The sequence below is a fragment of the Pristis pectinata genome, chromosome 15 (assembly GCF_009764475.1).
Source record: "Pristis pectinata isolate sPriPec2 chromosome 15, sPriPec2.1.pri, whole genome shotgun sequence".
Lineage (NCBI taxonomy): Eukaryota > Metazoa > Chordata > Chondrichthyes > Rhinopristiformes > Pristidae > Pristis > Pristis pectinata.
Window position 1 is genome coordinate 33157035 of NC_067419.1, and position 18401 is coordinate 33175435.

The 18401-nt window shown below is 38.5% G+C and overlaps 1 protein-coding gene across 2 annotated transcripts in view; it reads left to right on the forward strand.

Moving 5' to 3' along the window:
• Positions 1-18401, forward strand: part of LOC127578303 (protein O-mannosyl-transferase TMTC2-like) — a 149020-nt gene that overhangs the window by 112453 nt on the left and 18166 nt on the right. For both annotated transcript variants that reach the window (XM_052030173.1, XM_052030174.1), the window contains exons 7-10: positions 1061-1139; positions 2690-2811; positions 10139-10220; positions 17324-17438. In XM_052030173.1, the coding sequence (XP_051886133.1) occupies positions 1061-1139; positions 2690-2811; positions 10139-10220; positions 17324-17438 (398 nt within the window). The remainder of the gene's footprint in view (positions 1-1060; positions 1140-2689; positions 2812-10138; positions 10221-17323; positions 17439-18401) is intronic.

An 18401-nucleotide genomic window follows, 5' to 3' on the forward strand; every position in this document is an offset into this window, starting at 1 on the left:
TCTGACCATCTACCTTATCTCTGCCTCTCATAGTTTTATGTACTTCTATCAGGTCACCCCTCAGCCTCCTACGCTCCAGTGAAAACAGTCCAAGTCTCTCTGACCTCTCTTTATAGCTAATACTCTCCAATCTAGGGGATATCCTGGTGAACCTCTTCAGTGCCCTCTCCACATCCTTCCTGTAATGTGGCAACCAGAATTGCACACAGTACTCCAAGTGTGCCCAACCAAAGTTTTATACAGCTGCAACATGACTAGTCAACTCTTATTCTAAATGCCCTGACCCATGAAAGAAAGTATGCCTTATGCCTTCCTTCCACCCTGTCCACGTGTTCTTTTAGGATCTCGAAAGGTGCTAAAGAAATGCTCATCTTTCTACTCTACATAAATCCCTTAAAGTGGGGAGGGAGGAACTGAATTTAAAAACATAAGAATAGGGCCCTCAAGCCTACCCGGTCATTGAAGATGATCATGGCTGATCTGCCCTCTCAGGATCTTATATGTTTCAATAAGGTCACCCTCATCCTTCTGAACGCCAAAGAATATAGATCTAATTTCTTTAGCTACTCATGATCCTCTCATCTCAGGGATTAGCTTAGTGAATCTCTTTTGGACTGCCTCCAATGCCAGTAGGGAGGTGGTGAAGAAATGCCAGAGAGTCCCAGACCTTGACAGTTATATCTTAACTTGGTATCGCCGCAATCAGAACAGGCACTACTTAACAGCATTTGATATAAAAGCCACAAATGGTGAATTACACAGCAGATCTATCAAAATAAGTGAAGGCAGGTTAATATTTCTTGCACAGCCTTCCATTGGAAAATGAAAAAGGGTGGTTACTACTTCTTGACTGCTTTTGTTTGATGGGTTAATTCTAGCCTTGGAGACATTTTTTCACCCACACTTTTGGTTGCAATCAACTTATGTGGTCCAGTGAGACCAGGAGAAAAGGGAAAAATTGTGTTGAAAGAGATCTTGTAATCTCTCATCTTTGTAGTGTATGTGTGTTTTTTGTAATAAATTTTGTGTTCAAAACAACAGTTCCCTTTCTTCACTGCAGGATGCACTAGTTGTCTATAAGGAAGCAATACAGAAGATGCCAAAACAATTTGCACCACAGAGCTTATACAACATGATGGGTGAGTGTATCATTTCATGTCTTGTAATACTTGTCACATGCACAGAAGCAAATGTGACTTGTAATTTATCTCTAGTCAATAATGTTAAACGTGCTATATAATGCTAGTGAGTTTTACTCTGCTGTCAAAGTTCATTCCTTTGAAATCATACTGATGTGACTGTATAATGCTTTCAGTCTTGCTGTCTGGGAATGCATCTTGAGCAGTTATGTTTTATAAGGGCACGTTGAACACTGTAGGTCTGGAAAATGCCATGCTTCCACTCCAGAGGCTCCTAATCTATTTTTGCTTTACCCCACTTCAGAGAGGTTTTCTTTTTACTGCCCCCCACCTACTTTCTCCACTATAATTGTAAACATTCTATAAAACTATTCATTTTTTATAATTGCGACCCCTTCTAGCTTTACCATGATCCCTAGTTTGAAAGCTTCAGCTCTAATCAATTGCTGTAAAGCAGCTTTTCTGACTTAACTAGTTCAGTGTAGCCATATCATCTTGTGGAAGTGGCTCCGGTCAAGAACCTCAAGAAATTTTAAACTGATGAATCTCTCAATTAAAATCAAACTCTGAGACGCAAATAAGGTAATATTAAAATTGCAATGCTAGAGCACAACATATGCTGCTTATTAAGCAGTGAAAAAAAACAATTCTTGGTTATATTAGTCAAAGTACCACAGTAAAACTGCTTGTTAAAAGCAACTAAAGTCAATCTTATGCTGGTGCAAGCACCAGTACAGACACATTACTATTTGGATAGAGTTGTAACCCACAGAAAGGGTTTGTTATAGCTGCCAGATGAGTCAAGGCATATTGTAAATTTATTATCATGCCACAAAGCTTTTCTTAGGAATATCACTTGCTGCAGGACTACGAAAACCTCTCATCCAAGGGAAATATTATTGTAGGAAAACATAATTTATCTTGACGCTGTTCAATTTCTTTTGAATGGTTGCAAACGAAAGACATGAATAAAGGTAATATTTTAAAATTGGTCTTTGTGACTAATGACTCCCTTGTTAAGGACAGACATATCATAAAAACTATATGGAGGGTAGTAAATATAGTTCAAGCAATTCCACTACTTAAAAACAAACCTTGTGTCTGTAGATTTAAACATGCCCTTTTAAGTCAGAGCCAAGCCCCAAGTAGCCATTATAGTTGTCTCCTCATTCAGGGCTGCATTGTGTTTCAGGAATGTGATGTTAGATTAATGCTTTTTCTGAGGGTTGTTGGCCTCATACCTGTTGTAATATATTAGTCTTGGGCTGAATAGTGCTTTGGAGGAGTGTTCTCATTGGTGACATGCTTCATTTCTACTTCTAGTCAGCCTGCTTATGTTTCAAAAGGCCATTACTCAAATTGGACATCAAAGTACTTTGCACCAGACTATTCTGTTTTGTGGAACCTACCCATTTGTTAATCTGTCATATTATAACAAAGCACAGAAGTTAGATGAACTTAAAAGATTTTCTTTGCTGTGCTTGTGTTATAAGAGAGTACTGTTAAAGGTACATATTGTACCAACTTTTGACCTCTGTCTGTACCAACAGGTGAAGCCTATATGAGACTGAACAAACTGACAGAGGCTGAGCATTGGTACCTGGAGTCCTTGCGATCCAAGCCTGATCATATCCCTGCCCATCTCACATTTGGGAAACTTCTGGCTCTCACCGTGAGTTGACCTTATTAGTATTAATGCTGTCTTTATGCAATTTATATTTCAGAACTTGTCCCTTGTGAGCTTGTACATCTGGGAAAAGGTTCTTGGAAAGCAACTCTTAAGATCCTAGTGGCTTAACTTCATTATTTCTCCCTGAACTTTGAGTTACTTAACATTTTCAAATTTTCTGTAATCAGATGGTTTTCTGCTTAAAACTTGCTGGGGTTGCTTCCAGAATATGTATGAATAACTAGAACCATGTTGTTTCTACATAAATAAAAACTATTAATTTTAGTATGAGAATGTGGATCAATTGTTGATTAGAAGTCATATATGGTAAAGCAATGGGCCCTCTGCATTGTTATTACATTGACATTATGCTACTATTGTTATTTCATGTGGTAGATGGTTTCAGAGCACTGCTCAGTTTAGAGTCTTTAAAATCACATGAGCTCAGAGTTCAAAAGGAATTGGTACATCGTGCTTGTAAAGTCCATTTCATCAGGGCATATGCTCTTAAATTAATTTGACAACTCAGTTAGCTCTGAAGATTCATATATTAGACTTCTATGAGTAAGGGACCACAATTTCAATGCACATTGTTTTAAAGCATCTGAATTACTGCAGCATTGCTCCAGCACAAGGTTATAAATTTAAAATTTTGACGGGGGGGGTTTGGAGGTACCGGGTTTATCAATGTAGCACTGCAGTTTAGGTGCCAAATTCAGCTGGTAACATTTGATGTAGCAACAGCAAAATATGCTGTAAAAAAGAATAATTGCATGTGAGTCCCCTTTTTCCTTCAGGTAAACTAGGTGTGAAAAATTTCAGCAATTTATAAATTCCTTTTGCTGATATAAAGTTTTAACTATAATAATACTGTCTGGGAAGTTTTGTAGAAGTGGCACAGTGCTGGCAGGCTCACATATTATTGGTAGAAGTTAAAATAACTGCAGACATCTGTCGGCTTGGTCATTAGCCACATTTCACTCCTTTTGTCACAATTCACCTTACTTCTGGTTGACCTTTCTAAATATTTTTTATGGCAGTATCTCTGGTGTCATTTTATTTTCATCTATATATGGAAGGCTCATTTCTCTTTCAAATGTGATTGTTCTTTTCTGAAGTTGGAATTTTGTTTCCATCGTAATCTTTATTTTTTTTATTTATTTCATATACGTCTTCCCCTTTTTCACCCTAGATGTTTGGCCCTAATGTATGTTAGTACATTTCTCTATAGATATTTAGACTACATTGTGACTAGGCACTTAAACTGGTTTATTAAGTGTATTTTAATTGTGAACTATCTCAAGCTTTTCAACAAAACTATTATAATATGTCTTTGATACATGGCTTTACTTCCCTTTCCGGTGTTACATTTCTTCTGTAAATTGAACAAAGGCTGCTAATCTCCCAGACCGATTTGCCAACATCATTCTATGAGTAACCAGAGGACAATGCACTTTAAGAGGAATAAAGTGATCAAGTCTGTTTTTCTTTTTCCTCTTCCATTTGACAGTATATCTAGTAGAATAACGTTGATTGGAAAATTTGTGTTCCAAATGGATTGGCAGATTCCTGTGATAATCAGTTATGGGACCTTAGAACAGAAGAGTCAGGAGTGGAAGATGGACATCAGGCCCTTCAAACCTGCTCCACCATTCAATAAGTTCATTGCTATCTTCTACCTCAGCTCCATTTGCCTGCACTATCTCCAGATCCCTTTATCTCCTTACTATCCAGAAATCTATTGATCTCTATCTTGAATAAACTTAATGACTGGGACACCACAGACTCTGGGGTAGAGAATTCCAAATACTCACCACCCAATGAGTGAAGAATCAATGGCCTCTCCCTTATTCTGAATACGGCCCTTAGCTCACACCTCTGCTCACATTCTCCAAGAACACCAGTAAATTAATCAAACATCATATCATTTCCATAAATCCATCCTATTATCTTTCCTAGGAACTTGTGGCTACAAATGCAGACTGCATGCCCTGATTTGTGTTGGTAGTGCACTTGCTGACGGAATTGTAACTAGAAAATAACAATTTGAAAATAAATGTGGCTAGGATATTTAAAAAAAAGGAATGCAGAGAATGATAGAGAGAAAAAACATGCCTTCCACAATGTTAGGGTATCCCAAAGCACATTACAGCCAATAAGTACTTTGAAGATATGGTTACAACTATGTAAGAAATGAGGTAGCCAATTTGAACACAACTAGGTTGCGTAATCAACAATAAAACAAATAGCCAGATCATCTGTTTTTGGTGTTGCTCGAGGGTTAATTGTTTGGCCAGACACCAAGAGAACTCCCTTTGAATGGCACTGAGGGATCTTTTACGCCATCTGAGAGGGTAGACAGGACCTCTTGTCTGAAAGTTAGCTAATCGAGTATTATTGGGTTCTACTATAACAGTGAGGAATAATAACATTGGAGCAGAACTAGCAAACCAAAGATATGACCTCATTGCCTAGTTTATTATTTTGGTTTGGCTCTGAGTCATTCCAGGCTTAATTCACTGCTTCCTGTGCAAGCTACACACATACTTCAAAAAAAGTGTGTTCCTTTATTGCTCTGAAATATAACAATAACCCAAAGATACATGTTTTGAATGATGTCTGTGTAGTTATACAAATAAATTAATTTAAATTGAATTTGGATTATCACAGCAGCAGGCATTGAACTTCACTGCAGCATCCTGGACCAAGGCTACAAATTAAATAAAGTCAGTTTCATTTGCGTTCTTATTGAACATAAATCCACAGACAAAGATAGCAAAAGTTTGTCATTTAGCTTGAAAATTTAGTTTACTTAATGAATCTTAAATAACAGTTCCCACGCTGCTTCTCTGAGATGAAGGAACGTGTTTGCAATTTGGACTGTGAGCCTTATTGCATGTACCTAAAGAATTCTAGTGGTGTTTCACATTTCCATTGTCCAGCAAGTAATCTTTTAAAATGGGAAGGATTGCTTTTCTGTTGTGCAGTTTTAGCTTTTACTTTGCACACAGATTACATTTAGAATTCCACGTTTCAGCAGACGGAACGTGCTTATTCTTAACAATCTGTCAAATCCTGTTTAATGTTGATTTATGATTGCATGTGCCAATTGTATAATTGAGACTGTTATAGCTACACTGTATAAAATAAATAGTAAACTGTACAAGGCAAATCCATCAATATGATGCAGTAGAGCTCATTTAAACATATAACATTTAAACAAGTATCACACCATACAGTATTACGTAAATGCTTATACAACTTTTTACCATGTAATCATTTTACTATGTAATAATTAATTATCTCAATTTGTGTTATGCAACGTTTTTAAAGGTGCCACACTTTGGAAAGTTAAAATCATTTTAGAATTAAAATAATAAATAAAGTTCATTGAGACATATGTTCAGAAACACTTAGACTCACAATGCATGTGATTCTCATACATCACCATCACTTGCAATTGTTTGTTTTGCTATCTATATCTTACTGCCCACATATCTATATGTGAACTAAATGGTGGTTCAGTTTAACTCTTAAATTGTGAGAGGTTTAGTGTAATAATTGTCTCCTGATGTTTCCTAATTCCCAGCTCACAATGATATTGAAGCAGCCAGTAATATTACAACAGATTTACTCAGGTTTTAAAGGTTTAGGGAACCATTTCTAGGAGCACATTGTGCTGGATTTTGCTGGACTCAGTCCACTGCCAAGAGTCGCCACCATCTACACTCGATTGGGTTGGATGCAAAAGGTTGGTCTTGCTGGCCTGAACACCCCAATTTAGGGAGCAAAAAGCAGATAACAAGTGGGCAGTGTACGACTGTGTCCCATCTCTGGAATGCCATCTATGTCCTTTAACAGAAGGCAAGGTTGGTGGGGTGTTCTATCAAAGTGGCAAGGCTCTTTAACAGCTTTTAAATGTCTCTGATGTTAAGAGCCATTTAAAAAGTATTAAAATTGAAGGAAATAATTCAAAATAGTTGAAAAAAATTATTGGAATTATATTAACTCCATAAGAAGGTTGAGATAGCACTGGAGAGGGTGCAGAGTAGATTCACCGAGATGTTGCTTGAAATAGAAGTGTTTTAGTTATGTGGAGGGGCCTTGTCTATTTTCCCAGGAATGGAGGAAGTTAAAATGGGACATGAATGAGGCTAAAATTATGAGGAGTATAGAAAGGGTAAACTTCAGGAATCTTTTCTCCCCCTCAGAGGCGAACAGTATGAGAGCACATAGATTTAGGGTAAGGGGTAAGAGATTGAGAGGGCATCTGAGGGGGACATTTTTCATCCAGAGTTATGAGTACCTGGAATACAATTGAGTGGTGGAAACAGATTCACTGACAGCATTTAAGAGTATCTAGATGAGCACTTGAATTGTCTAGGGGTCGAAGGCTAAGGCCAAGTGCTGGAGGGTGGGATTAATACAGATGGAAGTCCACTGGTTAGTGTGAACATGGTGGGCCAAGTGGCCTGCTTCCATGCTGTATGACTCTATGGCTATGACTTAGAAACATGTTATAGGCATTAAACTCATGGTAAACTAATAATAAGAAAAAATTAGTTTCCCCATTCCACAAGCCATGAATTCCCAATGAAGTAAATGTTGCCCCAAATTCTGTGTCAGATCTGACCTGGTGTAAGATTCTGGAGGTGATTTTCTTAGTGTAGTGCTGAGGAATTGCAGTAAGACTGGTGTTGATGAAGCATCCATCACTCATTAAGCCTCTGAAATATGTAGTTTAATTCCATCAGTGTGGCTGAACACTGTGGTTCCCTTCAGAACTACCAGACACAGCCAGCAAGATTCTGGACACTATCCTTTCAAAAAAAAAGCTTAATTATGTTATATGAAGCTTGAAGCTTATATATTGTTTTGTTCATTTCCTTATGGACTGTTCCTTCATGTAACACATTGTTTTCTCATGGTAGGTGACTTCTTCCCAGAAACCTTTAGTTGGCTGGCTAAATACATTAATTGACTTCAATTTCATTTCTCTTAAGACAAGTATTTGTTATAATGAAAGGATGATCTGAGACTTGCTGCATGATGAAATATTAAGTGTATCAGTTGGAGCAGTGAGGATATTACTTTTTCTGATATGTTTTATATTTAGTAGTTCTGTGTCCTCATTTGGTATGTTCTAATCACAACTATTACAAGAATCATTTGCCATTTATAGTAAGATCCCAGGGATCCGGGAACTGAAACACATTATTCTACCTTTGAGCATGCCTGCTTGCAGGATTAAAATATAACGGTGAAGCTTAAGTTCTGTTTCTGTCATCTTCTTGGGATGTGGCCATTGCTGTCAAGGCTAACATTTTCTGTCCATCCCTAATTATCCTTGAAAAAGTGGCATTGGGACACATTCTTTATCCGCTGCATTCCTTCTGATAAAGATTTATTATTGGTTTATTGGTTTATTATTGTCACTTGTACCAAGGTACAGTGAAAAACTTGTCTTACAAACCGATCGTACAGGTCAATTCATTACACAGTGCAGTTACATTGAGTCAGTACAGAGTGCATTGACGTAGTACAGGTAAAAACAATAACAGTACAGAGTAAAGTGTCACACCTACAGAGAAAGTGCAGTGCAATAAAGTGCAAGGTCACAACAAGGTAGATCATGAGGTCATAGTTCATTTCATTGTATAAGGGAACTGTTCCATAGTCGTATCACAGTGGGGTAGAAGCTGTCCTTAAGTCTGGTGGTATGTGCCTTCAGGATCCTGTATCTTCTACCCAATGGAAGAGGAGAGAAGGGAGAATGTTCTGGGTGGGTGGGGTCTTTGATTATGCTGGCTGCTTCACCAAGACAGTGAGAGGTAAAGACAGACTCCAAGGAGGGGAGGCTGGTCTCCATAATGCTCTGGGCTGTGTCCACAATTCTCTGCAGTTTCTTGCGGTCCTGGGCAGAGCAGTTGCCGTACCAAGCCGTGATACATCCAGATAGGATGCTTTCTATGGTGCATCTGTAAAAGTTGGTGAGAGTCAAAGGGGACAGACCAAATTTCTTTAGTCTCCTGAGGAAGTAGAGGCACTGGTGAGCTTTCTTGGCTGTGGCTTCTACATGATTGGACCAGGACAGGCTGCTGCTGATGTTCACTCCCAGGAACTTGAAGCTCTCAACCCTCTCAACCTCAGCACCATTGATGTAGACAGGTTCACGTACACTGCCCCCTTTCCTGAAGTCAATGACCAGCTCCTTTGTTTTGCTGATAATGAGGGAAAGGTTGTTGTCATGACACCATTCCACTAAGCTCTCTATCTCCTTCCTGTACTCCGACTCATCGCTGTTTGAGATACGGCCTACTACGGTGGTATCATCTGCAAACTTGTAGACGGAGTTAGAGCAGAATCTGGCCACACATTCGTGGGCATATAGGGAGTAGAGTAGAGGGCTGAGGACGCAGCCTTGTGGGGCACCAGCGTTGAGAATAATCGTGCCGGAGGTATTGCTGCCTATCCTCACTGATTGTGGTCTATTTGTTAGAAAGTCAAGGATCCAGTTACAGAGGGAGGTGTTGAGTCCTAGGTCTCGGAGTTTGGTGACAAGCTTACTTAGGATTATTGTATTGAAGGCAGAGCTGTAGTCAATAAACAATAGTCTAATGTTTGTGTCTTTACTGTCCAGATGCTCCAGAGCTGAGTGTAGGGCCAGGGAGATGGCATCCGCTGTAGACCTGTTTCGGTGATAGGTGAATTGCAATGGGTCCAGGTTGTCTGGTAGGCTAGAGTTGATGCATGCCATGACCAACCCCTCAAAGCACTTCATAATGGTGGATGTCAGAGCCACTGGTCGGTAGTCATTGAGGCATGTTACCTTGCATTTCTTCGGTACTGGGATGATGGTGGTCTTCTTAAAACAGGTGGGAACCTGAGCTTGAAGCAGGGAGAGATTAAATATGTCCGCAAATACTTCTGCCAGCTGATATGGGTGGAGTTCCAGTATTTAGAAATAGTGACAATGAAGGGATGGTAGTATATTTCCAAGTTAGTGACTTGGAAGGGAATCTACAAATGGTTGCTTTTTCAGATGAATAATATATAGGGAACATTTATTCAGCAATTATAGAGTTTGTGCACACATTAAAGTTAAAATAGTAACCCACAAGATTGAAAATGAGTGATTGCTTTAACATTTATAGAATAGAATTTTAACATTTTGAAAAGGTCTGCATTCAAAATATATTCGTTCATAAGTTGACCTTATGACATGAGGTAAGATTTGCCAAGGTATTTGTTTTGGTACTCATTTGTTTAAATTGAAAGAAGCGATATGCTCAAGCCTTTTTCCAAATTAATATTTTTTGTTGATTCAAAGGGCAGGAAAGAAGAAGCTGAAAAGTACTTTTTACGTTCTATCCAGCTAGATCCAAGTAAAGGAAATTGCTACATGCATTATGGTGAGTTCTTTTTAACTCATTGTTTAACTTGGCCCTAGTTTTAGGAAAAACAAATGATTTTAATGCTTTCCTTAGTATGCCACAAAATGTTTTACATCAATAAATTCACTTGAAATTGTGTGTTGTTTTGTTTAGTATCTGTAATTTGTACATAGCATGGTGTAGCACAGAACAATAATATGGATGATTAGCCAATGTACGTGGTGGGATTGTTGAGGGATAAACATTGGCCAAGACAGTAAGTGAGCCACCTGCTCTTTAAGCCTTGGTAAATAAATAAAACCTTGATTTCTTTTGGTCCTTTCACATACTTCAAGAAGCTTCAAAGGGTTTATGACCAATAAAATATTTTGCAAGTATAATTATTTAAATACCGTAAGAAATAAGTCATCCAATTTATGCATGATATTCAATTTCCACATGGAAAGTTCCCAGAATCAACATGATGCTTTGTGCTAAATGATCAGTTAATCTTAGTGACTTTAATAAATATTAGTCAGAACATTGGGGGAATATCGTTCCTTTTGTCATCTAATTCTATATTGAGTCAATAACCCACTTATATTTGCATTATCAACTGATTTAAATTGAATCAAAGTCCATGTCAATATAAAATGTGAACTTGCCAATTCTGAATCATTGCTACTTAAAAATCTCATTCATCTTTGTTCAACTCTGAACCTTATTTTATTCATTTTCAGGCTGTAAGTGTCACTAGCCCTCATAAAAGTGGTTTTGAGTCCTCTTCTGACTTACTGTAGTCTATGTGTTGCGTGTACTCCAGCAATGCTGTTAATAGGGAGTTCTAGCTCTTTGACCTAAAGATGAAGCAGGAGTGGCAACATATTTCTGAGTCAGAATGCTATGTTGGAGAGGAACCTGCAGGTTATGCAATCTCTTATGGTAAAATCACGGAATTTGGCTGTTGAAGAAGATTTGGCAAGTGCATCCTTAAGATGGTACAGCCAACAGTGAGAGTGAGGCAGTGGTAGAAAGAATGAATGTTAAGGTGATGTGCCATTTTGCCCCACATGTTGAGTGTGGTTGTAGCTGCAGCCATCCAGATAAGAACTCTAGCCCACACTTAATACATAATTGGTAGACAGTGGAAAGGCTTTGGAAGACAGGAGGAAAATCATTTACAATGGAATATGCAGTTTATAAACCTTCCTTGCAGCATTAACATGGCTGGTCCAGTTAAGTTTCTGGCCAACGTTAGCTCCTTAAATGTTGATAATGGGGCAGTTGGTGTGATTGTAATGCCATTGAATGTCAAAGGGAGGTGGTTTTTCAAGCATTTGTTGAAGATGGTCATTGTTTGGTGCTCATGTAGCAGAAATATTAATGGCCTATCCCTGGATGTTTCTCAGGGCTTTCTGCATCCAGCTCAAGCTACATCAAATGAGCATGGGTGAGCAGATTATTGTTGAGTGCATGCTTAATAGCTTTGTCAATAATCCCTTCCAACATTTTGCTGATGATTGGCAGTAGACCGAGTGATAATTGGCTGGATTGGCGTTATTCTACCTTTAATGGACAATACCTGGAGATTTTTATTGTTGCATCGTCATGTCTATGTCAGTGTTTAAGCTGTATTGAAAAGCTTGGCTAGAGGATTGGCCACAACAGGTGTTCAAGTTTTCAGCACTGCAACTAGTTAATTGTAAAGGACCTTGACCATTGCTGTATCCCTTACACTGAGCCTTTTCTTGATATCATGAGAAGTGAATCAAGTTTGCTGAAGCCTGACTTCTAAGACATTGACAGTCAAAATGGATCATCCACTTCTAACTTCCGTCTGAAAGTGGTGGCAAATGGTGTCTCCATCATTATTGAGGGAGGTTTGGGGGAGACGACCCTCTGTTAATTCTTTAATTAGCAGAGGGATGTCTGTTTGGCACCATTCATGATTAGACTGATACATGTTCCAGTCTAAACAACTAAATGATACACAGTACAATAATTGAAATCCTACCAATAAACTGTGCATGATTAAAATAAGTTACTTCAACTTATACCATTGTGATATAGGTCATTGATTAAGGCTTGAGTATTGGTTGTACCAGTATTTATTGCATTAGCAGAAAGAAAATTAGAAGCAGATGTATCCATGGTGTTTATTGAGGTTCCGTTGATAATTTTTGGATATTATGCTAAAATGCTGTTGATCAAATCAAATAAAAATAATATTAAAAAATAATACATTTCTTAACTCTGATCATGACAATATTTAGATTTTTCTTCGGCAATGCCTCAACGTCTCACTAACTGCATTATAAAGCAGTCTTGGGCCCTGTTTAATGTGATAAAGCTGTTCCTCTTTAAATATATGTTGCAGAGTACATTGGCATACTGATGTTTTCACCATGTGCAAATAGTGAACTAGAGTTTTGACCCCTCCCTATCTCCGTTCGCCTCCTCCCCCTCACCCATTCTGTTGAGTATCTGGTTTCGGGTTTATTCGCTGGAGTGAACTGCATAGCAGCAGGGTCAAATCACATTTGGACTACTCCTGTGTGTTTGTTAGCAGCTGGTTCAGAATAGCATTTTGAGCCACAATTGGCACATGGCCCAGGATCAGGAATGAGACATAAAATAATAAAGCCACTTACCCTTAAATGATAATAAAAATAATGAAGTATAGCCTCTTAGTTTATTTTTAATACTACCAATATCCATCAAAATTCCAAAGATCGCGTATGTGTTTGTAGATTGGATAGAGCTGGATTGAAGGACAGACAGCATGCCACACACGGTCTCAAACTCAGCTGGGAAATTCCAACTGGAGAACCTATTTGTTTAAAACTTTTCTGATTTGGAAAAAAAAGCCCTGATTACTATTTAAACAGAACCTCTGAAATTCCTAGCAGCTCACTCTTTGAACTTTTCCTCTCTAGCTATGATTGTAAACTGTTTAGGTGCAAACCCATTCCAGGAACAAAATACAGCTCATTGAGGGCTTCTGCCATCAGATTTGGCACTAGTGAGTTTAAAAGAAAAATTGGCACCCTAAGTTGTTGTGTATTTAATGATCCTACATCATGACTCTAAGACACAAGGAAACATAACCATGATATACCATGATATTTGTTAGCTTGTCTCCTGTCAGAAGTATTTTTCATATCGAAAATGTAATAATTTTGTGTCTATTGAAATAACGGAGGGAGGTTTTTTTTTTAATGAATGGCACCTGTTACTTGCTATCCCATGAAATTTCCAGACCTGTATATTTTAAATTATTCAGTATCACACATAGAATGGAATGCACATTTATTATATACCACCTTTTTATGACCTCAATACTTAAGAATAGTTGCAGACCATGAATAATGTGGTCACTGGTCTAATATCAGAAACATAACAAATAATCTGTGCATCGCAAACTTTCACAAAAAAAGTGCAATAATAACCATGTTATTTCATGTTAATGATGTTGATGAGGGAAACATATTAATTAGGAAACTAGTAAGAAATCTCCAAGTCTTTTTTTTAAATTGGTCCCGTGGGATACCTTATGAACTGGAACTTGGTTTAATATCTCCCTTGTAAGACAACACTATCGAGAATTATCAATTGAGCAGGCACCTCCCTCTCAGTACTATATAGCATGTCAGCTGAGATTTTACATTCCATTCTCTGAAACAGTCCGCGCCAGCATGCAGCAAGGCTTAGAAAATAGGTAGGTGTGGCAAGTAACCTTCATTCCAATTAGGTGCAAGGCAGTACTGTAGTCATTTCCAGCAAGATACAAACTTGACGTTCAACGGTATTACTGTGGTTAGGTTCCTCATCATCCTGCAGTTTCACTGTTGTTCAGAAACTTTACTGGAAGTGACATAGATGCTGTTGCTATAAAAGCAGACCAAATCTGGATATCCTGCGACAAGTGATTCATCTGACTCCCCGAAGCCTTTTCACCAGCTTCAAGCTATTGTCAGGAATGTGACTGAATATTCCCCACTTGCTTGGATTAGTGCAGAACCAAAAATATTCAAGGAGCATGACATTACCCAGAATAAAGCACCCTTCTTGATGTACCACCCCTCCAGCCAACCTAAAAATGAATTACCACCAGACCAGTGCACTGTGGCTGCAGTGTATGTAATCTGCAACATATACTGAAACAATTTGCCAATGATTCTTTAACAATGTTTGTTAAATCAGCGGCATTCACAAATGGAAGAATAAGAGCAACAGTTGCATTGGAGTGCAACCATTTCCAAGTTCCTCTCCAAGTCAAACACTATCTGATCTCATAGTCATAGAATGGTTGCAGCCCAGAAGGAAGTCATTCAGCCCATCATAACATATCCCTGCCAGTTCTCTACCAGAGTAACTCGCTGGTTCCTCCCACCGGTCCTTTCTCTGTAGACCTGCAGAGTTTTCTCCACCATTTATTTATCCAATTTCCTCTTGAAGGCCACAATGGAACCTACCTCCATCACTCCTGCAGGCAGTGTATTCCAAATTCTAACCACATGCTGTATAAATAATTCTTTTCCTTGTATCACTCATAGTTCTCTTTTCCTATTGTTTATACCTGTAACCTCTAGACCTCAACCCCTCCAGCAAAGGGAATAGCCTTCCAATATCCACAGTCTATACCCCTCATCATTTTATATATTTCTATCAAATCTTCCCTCCACCTTCTCTTCTCCAAAATAAAGTCCCAGCCTCTCTAATTTATTCTTGTAACTGTAGTCCCCTATTTCAGAAACCATTCTCATAAATGGAGACACAAGAGACTGAAGGTACTGTGATCCTGAGCAAAAAGCAAACTGCTGGAGAAACACAGCAGGTCAGGCAGCATCTGTGGAGGCAGAGAGATGGTTGACATTTCAGGTTGAGACCCTGCATCAGGACACGTCAACCATCCCTCTGCCTACGCAGATGTTGCCTGACCCACTGAATTCCTCCAGTAGTTTGCTTTTTGCACCGTTCTCATAAATCTAGGAAACATATCACTGTTCTTTCATCGATGCTGGATCATAATCCTGGAACTCTGCACCCAACATTAATGTGTGAGAATACCTTCACTGGACATCTACAGTATCCAACAAGGTAGCTTTACCACCATCTTCTCAAGTCTAATTCAGGATGGGCAGTAAGTGCTGCCCTTGCCATCAATGGTCATTTCCCATAAATAGATGGAAATAAGGTATTCAGAACCTTCTGATTCAGAGGTAGGAGTGTTACCATTGAACCATAACTGAAACTTTCTATATTTAAACTAGTAGTTACTTATTAAATTAATGAAAATCAAGGCAACAGATGTAAAAAAAAATCAGGCAAGTCTTTGAAAGATCAATGATGCACTCTGTCATTTTACTGCACACACCAGAGGGTCAGCCTATGTTTGTCTCCTCAGAGACAAACCTTAGCTGAAACTTTGAGGGGACAAACACAGGCTGATCCTCTCGTGTGTGCAGTAGAAATCAGTCAAGTGTGTGGGGGAGATCACGGAATAGAGAGCTGAGTGTGAGGGAGCAGGCTCAACAATTGAAAGAGGGATCATGGCATGGGTTGGTTGCTGGTGAATGGTGGTGTTAGTGGGGGCTGTTGGTGAGCAACCCTCATGGGTGTCGTGATGGGTCTGGGGGAAGTGGAGCTGGTGAGTGGTGAATTGGAGAGGGAATCAGGTCATATAAAGGTCACAACTTGGTGAGGGGTTGGGGGAGGGGCAGGTGGGGTCCTAAGGGAGGGCTGGCAATTAAATATCCTAAATATGATCTACTTAGGTTGGGCGCTCAGAATTGCTCAGGGATGTCCCCTAGAAGTCACACAGAAGCAGGCCTCACGGCAGATGGATGGTAGAGGATACCTGAAGGCAAATGAAAATCCCAGGCAGATATTCTAGATATTCATTGCATATTGATGGTGCGTCTCTGGTGACCTTTGTGCATTACATGGCAGGTGTACAGATGAAGCCAGCATAAAAATCATGAACTTTGAAATCTGTATGCTAAGTCATTAATTTTCATTCACCTTATGTTTTTCTTGGAAGCTAAATTATGTGGGACATAAAAACACAGCCTTTATTTGATCTAATTTTTTAGGCATTCACATTAAGAGTAAATAAAGATACTGAACTGGTGAAGTTGTTATGGAATTAAGTCTAATAATTTATAGATTAATGTAAATTTATTCATATTAAGAACGTATCCAAATTTGAAGTGAGTTATTTAGTAGTTCTTACCTTGTGCAGTCTGTATGAGACCATGAGGTCCTTGGGGTTCCTGCTCATCAACTTCCACAGAAACAGTAGAGAAACTGTGTAAACAACATTTCCCAGATGAATTAAAAACTTTTTAGCTAGATGCCTCACTTAAAAAAAAGCTTAATAGAATACCCATTGCTTGTAACACTCAAATGACTGAAATTAACTTCTTTTTCCTTTATGTTTTCAATGAAAAAAATCATAAGTACAAAATTCTTAAATGTGACAACTAGCACAGAGATTTCCACTCCTAGTTCTGACCTCTCCATCAGTAAAGGGCAAAGGAGGCATTAAAAGAAAAAAAAATGACCTGCATTTTTATGGCACCATTTATGTGTCTCTTAAGATATCCGTAAGCACTTTGGAGTGTTTTTGAAGTGTAGTCACTGTTGTAATGTAATAAATGCAACCATTGATATTTATACAGCAAGATCCCACAAACAGCAAGGTGATAAGTGGTGTTGAGGGAAGAATAAATATTAGATTGATCACAATTTTTGATTTCCCTGCTCATTCTTGAAACAATGCTGTTGGATCTTTAATGTCCATGAGAGTACAGGTATAGTCTCGGTTTAACACCTCTGAAATGCAACTTTTCTCGCAGTGCACCACTGCCTTATTGGTGGATCAGCCTTCATTATCATGCTTATTTCTGGAATGGGATTTGAACTTCATACCTTCTACTTCAGACTTCTATGAGGTGAAGTACAGCTGATGCATGCCAGGCAAATAAGGAGCTCCTGGAAGTGACCCCTGTACTATTAGATCTCTGCTATATTTTGGTCCCAGCTAGCCAGACTGATTATTGAGAAATAGTTTAGTTTGCCAGTCCTTTTAATCATTTCCTGAACTGAAGAAGTAATTGCATTTTTATGTTTTCTCTTAGGTCAGTTTTTGTTGGAGGAATCTCGCCTGATGGAAGCTGCTGAAATGGCGGAGAAAGCGGCTGACCTGGACAGCACAGAGTTTGATGTTGTCTTTAATGCAGCCCACATGCTCAGGTCAGTTCTTTTCCTTGGATCATTGAATGCATTTACAGTAGGCTTGTTGTCGCTGCTGATTCTGTTGTCTGACACAGTTTGGGGCAAAAATAAGCATATTCCTTAAAAAAAAGGGATACAAAGGTTAACATTTCAATGTGGCAGACTTTCAAGTCCATTTAAAAAACTGCAGCATCATACAGTAATTCTGTATCCTGCTGTGCCTAATTTAACTTGAATGTCGAGTGTGCTAAAGCATTTTTTAAAAAAACATGCGTACTTGATCCGAGTGACCTTGCACAGAGCTCTGAAGGGCAGGTTGGAATAAGTGCTCTGCTGGCATAAAGAAAGGAAATGATATACTCCACATTTTTGCAGCTTGTCTGTCTTCTGATGAATTCACTTGCAAATGGATAAAGTTAATCTTTTCTTGCTAAGTAAAACCTTTCACTCAGAGTCTGTATGTAAAGTGGGTGTAAAAATACAATTGGAACCTATTCCACCTATTACTAACTTGCACTTAAAAATACTTCATAAATCTGCAGCTTACAGTAACCTTGACAGAATTGTTGATAAATTAAATCAATTCCTTGTTACGGTAATCTACATTAATTCCTGCAGCAATTATGTTTGTAAGGAACAAGAACAGCAGTTTTCTGTGAGAATAAAAAGCCCGACATGTTGATGAGCATTTGAAGGAGAAATGCAGACTAGTACTTAAATTGCTACCTTTCATAATTCCTGGAAAGATCAATCTGGAGAAGCAACTATTCAACAAATACAGTGAAATAGTGTGCATATTCTCACCTCTTAAATTAAAATTTGAACGAATCTGCTAATCTTGGATAATGAACTTGTTTACTTACTCCTATTGCTTTGAAATGTAGAAGATTGTTAAGGAAATAAACAAAGGAAATATTGAAAATACTCACCATGTCAGACAGCATCTGTGGAGAGAGAAACAATTAAGCTTTCGGGTTGATG